General features: G+C 38.4%; 1 protein-coding gene across 2 annotated transcripts; it reads left to right on the plus strand.

Annotated features, from left to right (window-relative positions):
• Positions 1-154: 154 nt before the first annotated feature.
• On the plus strand, positions 155-14,420 carry palmdb (palmdelphin b). 2 transcript variants are annotated; one of them, XM_088363979.1, is made up of 8 exons: positions 155-438; positions 1,823-1,892; positions 2,671-2,751; positions 2,838-2,968; positions 3,865-3,979; positions 9,847-11,911; positions 11,978-12,066; positions 12,172-14,420. In XM_088363979.1, the coding sequence occupies exons 2-8, from the start codon at positions 1,848-1,850 to the stop codon at positions 12,253-12,255; spliced, it is 2,610 nt and encodes an 869-aa protein (XP_088220105.1). In that variant the 5' UTR covers positions 155-438; positions 1,823-1,847; the 3' UTR covers positions 12,256-14,420. The 2 variants fall into 2 exon arrangements, with proteins under 2 accessions (XP_088220105.1, XP_088220106.1); XM_088363980.1 differs by lacking the exons at positions 155-438; positions 1,823-1,892; positions 2,671-2,751; positions 2,838-2,968; positions 3,865-3,979 and adding an exon at positions 6,726-7,643.
• The last annotated feature ends 502 nt before the right edge of the window (positions 14,421-14,922 follow it).

Consider the following 14,922-nt stretch of genomic DNA (forward strand, 5'->3'; position numbering starts at 1 on the left):
GTTTGAGTCAGTTCCTCCTCCGTGCTCTGGTTGGTAATCTTGTACAAATTTGAGTGGGTCATGTTGCTATGGTAACAAAAACCCATCCGTTATGCTGCAAAGTGGGACAGTGCTTCTAAAACAGCGCACAGAAAGCTTTTTTTTTTTTTTAAATATATAATGAAGTAAAAGTCCCAGTCAGAATATTAAAGTCTGTATATAACTAACTTCTTGGTTTGCTTCAGGCGGCTCATGCTGTATATATTTCAGGAGAAAGAGAGAGCGAGAGAGGGAGAGCGAGAGAGAGAGAGAGAGAGGTGGGGTTGCCTTCCCGAGCTGCATGCTTCTCTCAGCCTACACAATCCACGCAACACAATTGCAGACTCTGTAATGATGTTGGATACGCTGTAAGATTGACTTGAACTGTGATCTTCTGTTGAAGGACACACAAAGTCGTGGGTGAGTAGACCTCACAATTTTTTGCAACTACAAAATTACATTTTGACAATCAAAGTGATAATATAGAGCAAATGTTTATGACTTGAGAGCCTGTGAATTGAAGCCTAGGGGTATTTTGAGTCTCTAATATTTGTATTTACTTAAATCATGGTTTGTGGCATCTCACTTTTAACTCCAACGAACTAATTTGAATCACCCTGTGAACAAACACAAGCACGCGTGCACACATACACCCACACATACACCCACACATTCACATATAAGCAGCAACTGATGTGTCCCTATAGCAACAATATTCTGGAATTAAATTTTAGAAAAAAATAGTTTTCGGGATGCAAAATGCTCTGAGTGAATATTTTGTGCTTGTACGGATTCAGAAAATGGATGAATGGCTAAAATGGATGATTGGTCTATAAATGTGGAGATGTCATTAGTTTCATGAGGGAAGTAAAGCAATATGATTTGGTTGTAGATAAGCAAAATGCTCTTTTTTTTATTTTCAATTAAATGTCCTGAGTCTCTTGACATGATCACCCTTCATATCTGTAAATTCTGCCAAATGCGAAAGAGAAAGTTATGTCTGCCTATAAACACACATTCATTGGGATCCATAGTGAATGTGACGTGCATGAGAAATAAATCAATTTTCTACACTTTCATACATGCACTAATATCAAATATACATGTTTTGACTGGAGGAGGATGCAACAGAGAACTCAAGAAAAAAACATGTTGGTCGAGACCTGTGCTGTTGAGCTAATGTGTGAGCAGTTAATCCATCACAGATCAGATTAAGGAAGGGACGGCGGGGATTACAAATAAGGAGGACCTTGGCTGAATGGAAAGGCAGACAGGGAGGTATTGGGGTCACGTCACATGTATCGGAGACAGCCTAAGATCACGGACAGTTCAACCAGAGATAAAAATACCTAAGCTTTACTCAAACTTTCTTCACAGATTACATGTAATGAATCGGTGGACTTAATTGGTTTGCATCACATTTACAGAACAAACAATTAGTCAATGTGTTGGATAGGCGATTTATGTTTTTTATGACCAATATGATGTAAGCCGCTGACATTGTCTCGCTGTGTCGTCTCACTGCTAGCCAAGCAGCCTTAGTATTTTTAGCCCCGTTGGATCAAACTGCGGTGGTGCCAACAGGTGGACAAGCAAACGGCGGCCTGACCTTTACGTGCAACAACAAAAACAATTCTCGTCCATTTTTCAGCAGCTTAGCTTTACCTATTGATGAACGGTAGATAGTAAAACGACGACATTAAAAGACTCCTGTTTTAAAATACTCCAAAAGTGTGGATGGATGGACAGATTAGTGTCCAAATTACAGCAAATAATTCACTCATAATTTAAAATTCTCTTACAGATAAATCATTGTCTTGAAGCCCATCATGGAAGAAACAGACCTGCTAAAGGAACGTATTCAAGCTATTACGGTAAAGACTATAAATATATTTGCTGTATGTTATTCTGTTTTGCTTGGTACTTATCCTCGTGTATCAGCTATATGATGAATAACGCAGCGAGGATTCATGACGCAGACAGAAAATAAGGACTAAAAATAAACATGTAGGTGTACCTTTCAAAAAGGTGGTGTCATGGGCATGCAGAATATTTTCCTGGTAGGGAAGAAGGAAAGCGAATATATGTACTGTATTTATTTAGCCTCGGAATTATATTTGAACTTGTACAAAACTTTAATATCAATTTTTTTTGTCAATACTGTCACATATCTCGAAATACATGAATTTAGCAATTGTGAAATGATTCCAAAAATATTCTTAAATAATAGATTGTGAAGTAAAACTCAACGTCTTGCTGAAAGACTATGAGAGGATTTTGGTGGTTTAGTCGTCAGTGGTTACAGACAACGGTATCTTTAACACAGTCAATGTCAGACAGGTCTATAAATACGAGGAGATGAAATTAAAGAGATCTCCTTTCCCTGGCACGTAGCGCCACGCCGATCCTCAATCCGGGAGCTAATTTCAGGCTAGAATATCCCAACAACATCCTTTGCATCATTGAAACAAACATGCCTTATTTTAATAGCATTAACAGTTTAGAACGTAAAATTCAAAGTTGTACGCAAAAGGTAGATCATTTTGGGGGTTATTTACGGCAGTCAGTTTTCAGCTGTCACCTCAAGGTTGAAGACTTTGACCTGACAAGAACACAACAGGTGTAAACTTTTGGTTTCACTTTCCTCAACAGGACAAAAGGAGGATCCAGGAAAATATTGCCAAGAAAAGAAGAGAGATAGAGGAAGAAAAACTCAAACTCCAATACATAAAGGTGACAAATTTATTTGAAATATTTTCCTTCAATTTCTATAATTTTTAATTTATTCCAAGTGTAATATTTCTTCATTATATTAACAGAAAAAGTCTCTGAGGGAGCAATGGCTGATGGATGGTTTGAGTCAACAATCTGAGGAGGAGCAGGAGGCAATGAGGCTTCAGGTTCAGGATGAACAGCAACAAAGCGATGAGCTGCAAAGCAACATTGAAAAGTAACTACACTACTCCCTCAAATAGCTCATTCCCAAACACACCACAATTTTTTCTCATTGCTTGTTCATTTAGACAGTCACTTACCTTTCTGCCATCTGGAGTATTGCGGCGCTTGTTTTTTCTGAATACACCAGAAGATCCAAAAAAAAAAGACTATGATGAGATACACTGCCAATTGCACAGATGATCTGGCTGTGATGAAAACCTTTCCAGCCAGATACGACCCAAATCCCCCCATGTATGCTGAAGTGAGCAAGCTAGTAAAGGTCTGGGATGCCACAAAAAGAGAGAAGGTGATAAAGCTGCCTCCTGCTTAGCAAGATCTGCTCTCTGCTGTGGGATTTAATCAGCAAACAAAAATATGTAGGGTGAAAAGAAATCATGTACACTACATCATGGCTGTTTTCCCAGAAGGAAGCTTCGAAAAATCAAAGCCAAAGAACAGATTGCTGAAGACAAGCAGACTTTAGGTACTGATGGGACAAAAAATAATTTCTTTCAGATGTTGTTATGTGGCTGTTACCAGGTGAAGAGTGCAAAATGTTATCATCCTGAACATTCCCTGCTCTACCCCAAGAAATTTCAATCTAGACCAAAAAGACTAATAAGCAGTTTCTTCCCTGCCGAGCCTTTGCCCCACACCCACCCAGCCCCGTGAGATGTGGCCCAGATCAGACAAGCTTGGTTTTTCAATCCAGAAAATACTGTATATGGCCTTTTCTTTATATAATAGAACTTTAAGAGATCTTTGTCACACTGTTTTGAATCCGTGTTTGCTTTCGGTGCATCTAAAATGGGGAGTTTGGTAAGAGACAGTGAAAGAGAAAAAAAATAATTCACATGAAATATTTGTCTTGTGGGATGTTACTAAAACAATTATTGTTTTGTTCATTAGGATAGAAAAAGAGATTGAGGCCTTAGAAACAGAGGAGCTCAACATTTCTGCCAATGAGGAATTTGTTCTGAAGCGATTAAAAGAAGTGGAGAGGACACCCGAGGACATTATCAAGGTAGGCTGAAAGAACAAAATAATGAGTTTGTGTTATTGATTGCTTGCTTGTTTTGCTGCTGATAACAGAATGTTATGGACTATATTTTTGTTTTGGCAATAACAATCATAACAAGCATTATAATTAAATGATTCATCATATCTGACACTCATTATAGGAGCACTGTGACAGAAAACTTTTTTATTTCAAAGTAGAAAATTACAGTAAGTAAAAAAAAAAATACCATCATTGATTACCCCGAAAAAATCTCAACTGTTGGTATCCTTCAGTTGAAAAATCAATGAGGTAACCTAAAGCTGAAAAAAGTAGTAGTGCTCTTAAAGGATTACAAAGTTTTCCTGTTTTTTTACTTTATGAATTACACAACATATCACAAAATCATGCTCTTGTTTTTTTTCTGTATCAAATAGCTGCAAGCGATCTGAATTATTTATGTTGCGCAAGTGAGAAAATGCTTTCCTTGACACTTCTCGTTTGTGAAATGCAAATTACCTTACCTCTAAGGACTAACGAGCCAAAGGAATATAAGTAGAATTTTAACTGACTTCAGAAGCAATTACTTGTCTGACATCTAGATCTCTTCATGGCACGCCTGAAATTGACTTGATAAAGAAAGTTGTGTCATCTGCATAAGAGTGTAACTCAACAGAGTGTGGTTCAAGCATTGACCTCTGCGGGACGCCCTGGCCAGTAGAGTGTTAACAACCATTTTGTTTGTGTACTTTTTGACCTAGTTTTGCATTTTCTCTTTCTGATCTACTTAAATCATTTCCTTACATGATGGGTGTGGTGAGCATAGTTTAATATATGCATGATTTACTTTTCAGTTGTTGTATGTCTGGATTCCAAGAGAGTGCAATTAACTGACGTTGATCTTGCTTTGCACAAAATATATTTTTAATTGACGATTGTTTCTCCTGTGATGTGCGACTGCTTACTTCCCTCATTATTTTGATATTCAAGTACTCTGTCTTCAAATGTAGGAGTTAAGTGCGGACTTCCACACAGGTAGTAAATAAGACACCTTGGTTAATAGTGTGTTTGTGTGATGCGATTGGTTTGTTTGTAGACAACATAGCAAGTGTGAGGATTTATAAAATATTTTATAAAATCTATGGCAATGAGCTTCTCATTAATTGTTAGATAATTGTTCTTGAGTAATTCATAATGTCTAAAATCACTAACAGCATGATTTGGATTTATTGCATATGGTGTTTTAATGTTGCCTGAACATTTATTTCATCATGACTGCTGGGGGATTTTTGCATATGCGCGTGTGTAAACCTTAAACCTAAGTAAATGTCTTTAAAATATCTTTACAATCGTTAAAATAAATACAGACTCAATGGTACTTGCAACTAAAAAATAAACAAATCAATTAAACCAACTAAATCACTTCTGACACTCCTGATTTTTACCATTGTCGTTTTCTTTACAATGCGGCCTTGCACTTAAAATATATTCAATAAATGCCTTATCTTAAATCACTTATTCTTTTCAGTTGCTAATTTTATTTTTTTCTCAGATACGACCCACCATTCTTCGTTATGCCCCCCAGAAATTCCATTACTTTCCCCGAGGACACCAGCAAAAAGTCTGAGTCAAAAAAGTGGTAAAGAATCAAATACGGTCACAGACATTAAACCTGAGATTTCTAAATCATATCACTTGTATCTCAAGGCCACCAGTGTATTAGTAGTTTAAACAAAACATCTAAGACCCTCATTTTGTGCTTTTCAGCAACATTTGCAATGGAGATCAGTGTGGAGCATGATAAGAGAACAGGAACAAGTCAAGTGGTCTCCACAGCAACCATTAGCCCTGAAAACATCCAGGAGAGAGGTTTAAAGGTGTACGATGATGGACGCAAATCGATATTTGCTTTAAACCCTGATGTAGATGATGAAATGACATCCAAACAGGTAGATGAGCTTCTACGACAGGCCACAGATGAGAATGTACCTCGTGATCTGCTTTATCATCAACCCGTCTATTCAGTTGCTTACTCCGGGTCGAAGCCTCCAAATAAAGCACAAGTGCTACCAAAAAGCCAAATGCCTTCCATATCATCCACCCAGCTTACTCAAGAACAAGTAGAACGAAATACCCCAACCCAATCCTTAAATGAAGAAGAAATGATGGTGTCTGATGATCGCATTCAAAGCCGATCTGAAACTTTGAGTCCACGGATTTGTGCAAAAACTGCACAAGATAACAAAAAACCTGTGAACAGTCCAAAACAGGAACCTGTTGTCACAGTCAAAGTCAGGTCGGAAGAGAAGCCAATGCCTTTACAGTTTGTTAGCACAGATAAAAGTAGATCTTTGGTGCCTGGCCATGAAGCGGATTCTTTGCTCGAGAGTTCAGGCGAAACAAAACCGGTTATCAAAGCAGAGAGTTTTGCCTCGACAAATGTTTTCAACAACCAAACAAGAGAGCTGGACTCAACACCCATCACTATGATTTTTATGGGCTACGAAAACGCTTTGGATGAGGACGATACGGATTTCCAAGCAGAACTGGTGACTGTGGGATGCAGTGACGATGAGGAAGAAGTCGATTATATCGGAACGAAAAACAACGGGGAGATCCTCTCGTACCACCCCGAAGGATACAAAAGTAAAATATTCCAACCTCAAGTGGCAAAAATCTACAAATGTATGAGTAGAGATGATAACACAAACTGGAATCATCTAGGTCTGCATCGGCCGACATTCATCCACAAGTCAGGAAACAAAGAGCAAGTTTAAAAAGAGTTTGTGACTGAAATTCTAACTAATGAATAAATAGTCCAGCTTTAAATGCACAGTTCTATTATTCTGCTAATAAAAAAAACTAAACACCTTCAGATTTCTAAACTCTGATGTGTGAATTAGAACACTCCGTTTTTCTATTTCTTCTGCAAAGACCTTGTCCCTGGTTGCGTTCCCGTTCTTTTTGTGTGTTTTTGTTGCGTAATGAGAAACATAGAAGGGTGGGGGGGAGCTGGAGGTGGCATTTCAATTGTAATTCTAGTATCAAGGGGAGAGTTATATAAGTGCAATTTCTTGCAATACAAAAACCTGAAGGAGCTGGGACTTTGGGTTCATGTCTGTATGATTACGAATAGAAATAACGAAATATTAGCTGTTGTTGATGGAGCCCTGACTAGCAGATTTATGGTCATGTAGTTATTTATTTTATAGTACATATTAATTATTCAATAAAAAATATATATTTAACTACCATTCTGCTGTTTTTTTTTTTTTTTAATACACTTAAATAATGATTCACTTGACTTTTAGGAATCATGGGTAATGCTTGCCTCAAAATCAATTTTCTAACATCTTATAAAGTTCACTGTATATTTTTAGATGTAAAATCCCGCAGTCTAATTTTTCCGCTGATTAGCTTTTGTAGCACCAATGTCATTAAATCATGTTTTCTTAAGTGGTGCAAATGAGGCAGGTGGTTCCTCTGAGGAGGTGTGTGTGTATGTGTGAGCACAAAATGGAATCGGCTTTTCCTTGTGTTCATCAATGGAAGCCAAGTATTGGTCGCCTTTTCTTACACCCATTTTACTAGCCATCCAATCAGTGGCTGCAGAAGCCAGGCAGAACTGTTAGTATGATGCTGCTCTTGGAAACAGAGCAGTCTTGTGCATGAGCCTGCCACTCTGTCTCAGGTAGGTCCATCAACGCACACATAAATTTAAAAAAAAAAGTTTTTCAGGGTTTGATTTTGTAAGAGTATCCATCCGGTGTGAAATATGTAGCAGGACTGCCTGCATTGAGGTTTGCAGATAGACCTGACGCTGTCGCAGGCTGCATGTGTGAGGGGAATCTTAGAGTGATTTCTGCAGTGACTGCATTCGGTTTGAGGTGGAGAAAAAAAATACAGGAAATTAATGATCAGATCAGCACATTTTTAGATTGAGTATTCATAAGTTTGCTGTTTTGGGAAATACATTGTGTTACCTGACTCAACCAATAGCGCATTGAAATAACTATTTTATTTATTTTATTATTTTTTCTTTTCATATATTTCATGAGGGGCATTTTTCCAGCTCTGTTTTAATTTGAATTAATTTTAGTATGAGCCACACATTAATTAATCAACTGGCTCCTGATAGAGAATATATTATTGCTACATAAGAGAATATACCACACTGTTTTAAAATTTCTACTCAAGTGTATATTGAATTAATGTTACCATGACCATTGAAATATGTAAAGTTTTGAAAATAGGACAGCAAAACATATGTGCACTAAGTATAATTTTCACTTAATTGCAGCAACAATCCTAGCAACAGCTCCAAGGCAGAAAATGGAAACAGACTTTTTCTAATTGAGTTGTCTCAGCGGTGTTGATACTTAGTCCTCTCTTTTACACTGTGCAGCTTGCTTACTTTACACACAAGTACAATTTCCGTCAAGCTGTGGTAGAAGATACTTCTGAGTGAAGTGGCTCAGTGGGGTTTTTGCACTTCACTTCAGGTCTTCCTCATCTTCCTCATGTCTATAAAACGGCTGGAGATAGAAATCTGTTTTCTTGTAGGCATTGGTCTGCTCTGGGGTGACTTTCCTAAATATTATAGGTAATATTATGTGTGATTTGTGGAATGCAACAATCCCCCCGTGATTTTTTTTGTCGCCATCTGCGGCATCGTTCATTGGTGAGGGACTTTGCATGACTTGGAAAAATAAACATGTAGGTGTTTTGTTTGGGTGTTTTATTCACAAGGAAATCATAACAGCTCTTCAGTTTGTCATTTAAAAGCAGTGATTTATGATCGCAGCCTGACCACAGTATTACTCCTCAGCTACAGTCCACTGATGAGTTAGTGAGTGGGTGTTGGAGGAGGAGGTGGCAGATGAGAAGTGAAGTGTCACCGCTAATGGTTACCATGGCGACTCGGTCCGTTACACGTATGTGTCCTCGCAGGTTGTTTTGTTGTGTATGTAAATGTGTCACTTGAATTCAATCCAAGCTTCTGTGAACCAGTTGGATGAAAATGGCAGGGGGGGGGGGGAAATAAGACTATTAGAAATAATGCCAGATTTTCACACTTCTTCTGCTGTCTTGTTAGTGTACTCGTCACAGAAGTTAGACAAGCTGACGTTTGGCAGCATTGTTACTTCCTTGTACATGTGAAAATAACAAGTTCCAATTAAATAAAATCAACACTGTGGATTATAACAGAGGGAGGAATTTATTTGTGTTGCTTGTTTATAGATAATCCAATAATACATAACATTTAATCTGATATTAAGTACATGCTACGTCTATATTTTCATATTGATTTATTTTATTTATTTAGTTATGATTTATAACTTTAGAAAAAAAACAGCCAGGTTCTCTTTTGAATGAGCGTTGCCTTAAAAATCTCCATTATGTCAAGTCATTCGTATTTCTAATCAAAAAACGATGCAAGTCCAATTACCTTGGAGTGTTGCTATGTTAGGGTGCACTAGCCAGGAGTTAGTGTGAGGCAAAGTGCATCTATAATGAATAATGAGTGCTCCGGGATACATCCGCTGTGACCCTCCGACAATGTGTGGGAGGCAGACGCAGTCCTGGTGTCTTACGTAACAAGAAATGTAATGCATCAAATTCTGCTGCCTTCATACTTGTGATCCATTTTGTCTTTCTGTGGATAACCCACTTAAAGGAAATAAAGATGCAGCAACATCTCCGCTCTTTCCTCATCACACACACCCACACATGAACCCAGGCGCACAAACAAACACCTCCGTCGCCACCCCCTCCTTTTCCACTCTTTGCTTGCCACAAAGCCTTCCTAGAGAAATTCCTGTCTACAAAATAATTCGATCCAAGGTTGTGCAGAAAGATTTTCACAAAACTCTTCTCTTTCTTGATTTATACAGAAAGCTAATTCCGAGACAGAAGAATCCCATGGGCAAGAACTAGACGAAGGTTGCAGCAATTCAGAGAATCACAACGTTGTTACTATGGAAACCACTGAGCTACCAGAAGTGGACAACAGTGAGGAAGTCACTGCAACTGATATCAATATTGATCATGAGCAAATCAGTATTAATACAGATCCGTCGGATTCCAACGATGAATCAATTTCTACCAACATCTCAACCGATCTTCTGTTGCCCGACTGCCCTGAAACGGTTATTAGCGATGACATACCGGTCCAAGATGAAAAGGAAGCCATACCATTGGAAGAACAACATGATGAGCTCAAAAGAAATGAGTCCATCACTTCTTCTGTGTCTGATACCCTCTCCAGTGCTGAAAGTGTTTATGAAAATGAGGCTCATTGTAAGATACAGGAAGTCACAGAACAAGAGGAGGAATTAGAAGAGCACTGTGTCCTACAGACAGGTTTCGATCCATTGAGGCCTCTTGAAATAGAAGAAACATTAGAGGTAGAAGAAGACGCCTACCTGGAGCAATCTACGGATCTACCGCAATTCCTGGATGAGGAAGATGAACCTTGTAATTATGCCTATCACAGTTTGGTGGTAGATGACGAGGGGGACACGGAAGTCCCTGAAAACCTTTTGGAATCACCAATTCCTGAAGAAATATTGCTCGAGCAGAACATTCCAGAAGATGCCATGTCGGATATATCAAACGAATCGGGCCGTTATCTCGACCCCGATGAAGTGGATGAATGCTTACGAGTGGAAATTGCCGCCGCTTCCTCGGATAGTGACACAGATGAAAAATGGAGAACGATATTTTCTTCTTCTATAAATAAAGAAGATGATGACTCCTATCTGGATAGTCTTCAGTTAAGCGCACAGGAGCTCTTTGTGCAGAAAGTCGAAGTGATTGACGACCAAGACCAAGACAATGACCACTATGACGAAGTCCAACTCGACATTCCGGAGGTTGTAGAAGTGCTAGAACAGCCAGACACCTCATCTTGTCCTACACCCCCACAAGATGTGAAATGTATCTCTCTGAGTCTCCAAGGTCTGTCCAAAATCTCCGAAGATGAAAACGAAAACGGCAAAGATGATAGTAATAATCACAACACTCAGGAACAAATCTCCCCGAACTTGTCAGATCCAAACAGGAAGCTACCTAAAGACTTCTGCGTGATTCAAGAAACAACGAGTGAGAACGTTAGCATGGAGCACGTGGACTTCCAGTTGGCTCGTAAGCAGTGGCGAGCTATGGAAGAACAAACCAAAAACAAGGTTGTCATCCCTTCAACCCGACAACCCAATTTCCATTGCAGCCACAGTTGCATGTACACGCCGGTCCGAAACATCGAAAGAACTAACAGGAAATCTCAGGATCTGGAAAACTTGACTCTACTTGGAGATTATACACAATTCAGCCCGTGTTCAGAAGATTCCGGCTTGGACGATTCCAGTTACAGATCTCCTAATGATGATTTTGAAACACCAGTTGAAAGGGAGATTCGTGTATCGATGGAAAGAGAGGAGAAATTCCGAAAGGAGAGAGCTCTGTCTTGTATGGGCAAGTCTGTGGATGCTCATTTTAGCAGCCCATCCCAAGGAATGTCAAGATCCATTAGCACTCCCCTGACCCCCTCATTCATCATCACGTCCTCTCCCACAAAGGAACCGCTAAAAAATGAAACCAACGTTATCATTCTTGATCCAAGCAGTGATTTCAATTCCAATCCCAGGCACGGCGAATGGTGCTCCGAGGATGGCGGTTCAAATCTGATCATTTTAGAGACGTCCAATCTGATTATTCGAAGCGCTTCAGACTTTTCACTCAACAAAGCCTGTGAGCCCCAAGAGAAAATGTTCATGAGCAACCCCTTTTTCAAGCTCAGGTCACGAAGCACAATGTCATTGGTGGATGAAGAGATACAATTGATGAAGCAAAGAGAGGAAGAGCTGAGGAAAGAAAGGGCAAATCTTTACGGAAAAGGCAGGTTCGGTGATAAAAGGATGCTGACAAACAATTTGGGTACTTTGTCACTGGATAATCCAGGTAAATTATTTGTCAATATATAATCAAGTTTTTTTTTCTGCTTAATTCAATGAATTTTTTTTTTAGCTTGTCTGCCAATGAAGTGCAAGTCGTCGCCATCATCGCCAATGAAAACACCCAAAATGGATCGTTCAACTTTATCCTGCGATCATAGAGTAAGTTTGATGATTTATTCCTCAACATTATTAAGATTGCAAAAAAAAAAGTGAAAACAGATTTGTCAATGTTGGTTATGATAAAGGATGATTTGTCTTTGTCAGTTTCCGGAAGGCTACGTCGCAGGAAGACGCAAGAGTGCCATGGCTCTTCGTTGGGAGGCAGGCGAGTTTACTAAAAATGAATAACGAGGGAGACATAAATCGTGTATTCTAAGTGTTAAAGATGCCGTGTTGCCAATATTCATCTGAATTTTGTGATATGTTTCAATATTGCTTTGGGCTAAAAAAAAATGCAAAATAGTTCAAATGTTTGTCGCTGCGCTTTAACAATCATACAATATAAAAATGTGCAATTTTCTTGGATGACTAAGAGTCCAGAAAAATAGAAAGCTATAGCAATTTCATTTGTTATGATAAAATAATTCTTCTGAGGTCTTAAAACGCGTGGACAAAAGTATTGGGACATTTTAGGCAGTTTAGGTTCCTTGTGTATGAATGCTCAAGTGCTCATGAATGCTCATAAAGCCTCGGTCGTTCTAATATTTTTGTCCGTATCGTGTAAAAGCTTCAAAGCAAGCACGCAATACTTTTTTGCATTTGTATATTGTTTAACAATTGTATTGTTTTCCATTGGATCATTTATCTAATCTGAAAATGAAATCATTACTTTGTGAAGAAGGAACAAAATCCAGAGCCTTTGGTGCAAAAAAGATGGACTACAAAGGGGTCATGAGGTCAATGTCGGGTCTTGTGCTTGCTCACCTGAGCCCTTGTGTTAACCAATCAACTCCCTCCAACCCTTCGGACCTTCTTCAGGTGCTCCTTGTTTTCTCATCAGTTTGTTTCTATTTAGTTCTCTTTTTCCTTTCAGTCCTTGTTTGGTTATTGTCCGTCTCACCCAGTTGCTGCTTATCTTATTGTTTGTTGTTTATGTCGAGCCTTGTCAAGTGCTTTATACCAACCACCGGGCCGTGGACAGAAAAAATTTTTTTTTTTATCAACGATCAATTAATTCAGGTCAAGACGCTCGTCCCGGTCACATAATGTTTCCCCAGTCGAGCCTGCAAAGCTACGGAGCAGATACTTCGTGGTGAGTTTTATTTTTTATTTATTTTATGTTTTTTTAATGTATTCATTATTTATTTATATAAGAGAAAATAACCCACAATGGAATATGACTCACAAAACATATTTAATAGTTCAGCAAGAAACAGGCTCTGTATTTTGTCCCTTACTGTGCAACAAAATCATTTTTCATGGAGTAATTCTGCAAACAGCCGATTAACTTTGCAGCCTGTGTGAATGTAAGACAAATGTATTGTTGAATTCAGTCTTTGTTAAACCACTGTTGCTATCTTAAATGTGAAATATATTTATTGACATATTTTGATGTTGCTATCATATATGCTGATTATGCCACTTTGCTATATATGACCGCCTACCCAGTGAGCTGGGTGGCATAAATTCTTAAGATAAGCAAAAACATTGTTACAAAGGCTTTGCTCTAATGTGCCATGATGTTGTTTATTTATTTATGTATTTTTTTAAAACGTCAAAGAATATATGTATATATATTTATAACTATACGGTAAATTAATCTATAGGAGAAAATCAAAACTGAAAGCACTTAAATAAGACAGGTTCGTCTGGCTCGCTGTGAAGACGGGCAGAAAAACTGTGGTTGGGTATTTTGTAAATTAGCCATACCGTTATGCCAAAAATTCTGACACATTTTTAAAAATTGGTTACTACTAAGACGTATTTTCCGGACTATAAGCCGCTACCTTTTTCACAAGCTTTAAACTTTGCGTCTTATTGTGCAGTGTGGCTTATCTAATCGATTTTTTATGATTTTGTATCAGTTGTGCATATTCTCATACATATGGAAATTAAAGAGTAAAACATCTGCATCTTATATATGAACCAAGCAGGATTTTCCCCGGGTTTTAGCTGGTCCGGCTTATAGTCCAGAAATTACGGTACTTGGTTGTTGGATTTCACACTTGATTGGGGGCAGTAACTCCCAACTATTTGTAAATTTTAATAATAAGTCCCTTTAACTTCTTACCTACTTTGAATCTGTAGTATTCAAGATATGAAATCACATATATTTTTTGTGGTCGTTGCTTTTATCGTATTTTCCAACAGCTTAAAGAAAAAGCAGCCAGCTTGGTGTTTCTTGGCCTCAGTGTCAACTGTTGTTTCACATGTTGGTACATCTCACAAATTGCTTGCTAACGTTTTCACATTCCATTAATGTTTCCTGTTAAGGTTTTTACTGGGCAATGCTTGGAAATGTTCATGATTGCAAGTGAGACATTTGTGACAACAATAAAATAATGTAAAAATCATGTGGTTTCACTTGAGCCGGTTAAAGAGTCTTTTTGAGATGTTTGCCAAAATAATTCAAGGCTGAGAAATAAGAAAGCATAACTGCGTTGTCAGCATTCCAACACAACGATTGGTTGACAATCAAGCTGTTTATTTTTACAGTACTGCATAGGAATGCATGACATTTATGATCCTGCCCACACCCGGGTACATTTATTCCCATCCCACTCATATGATTGAACAGTGAAACCAAATCTAATCCTGTTGGAATCCCACTGGGATCATATTACCCATGGCAGTCCTGATAAATTGTCTTCTAGATGCTTTTGATTTCGCTCCAAACTAGATTCTCAATCCACAGTGGCAGAGAGCACATTGGAAATTCAAATGCCACAGCACAAAAGTGGAAGCGCAAATCGCCACATCACAAATGCAAATCTAAATTCCTCACCATCACGATGCAAAGTGGGCTGCACTTTGACAAAGAAGCAACCTGAAGGTTGAGCACTAGTTATGAGAAGT

This window comes from Syngnathus floridae, chromosome 20, assembly GCF_059516105.1.
Source record: "Syngnathus floridae isolate MCC-2025c chromosome 20, RoL_Sflo_1.0, whole genome shotgun sequence".
Classification (NCBI taxonomy): Eukaryota; Metazoa; Chordata; class Actinopteri; order Syngnathiformes; family Syngnathidae; genus Syngnathus; species Syngnathus floridae.

Coding starts and splice junctions, on each gene's coding strand:
- palmdb (XM_088363979.1), top strand. CDS start 1,848: ATGGAAGAAACAGACCTGCTAAAGGAACGTATTCAAGCTATTACG. Junction 3,980..9,846: donor CACCCGAGGACATTATCAAG/GTAGGCTGAAAG, acceptor TGATTTATACAG/AAAGCTAATTCCGAGACAGA. Junction 12,067..12,171: donor CTTTATCCTGCGATCATAGA/GTAAGTTTGATG, acceptor TGTCTTTGTCAG/TTTCCGGAAGGCTACGTCGC.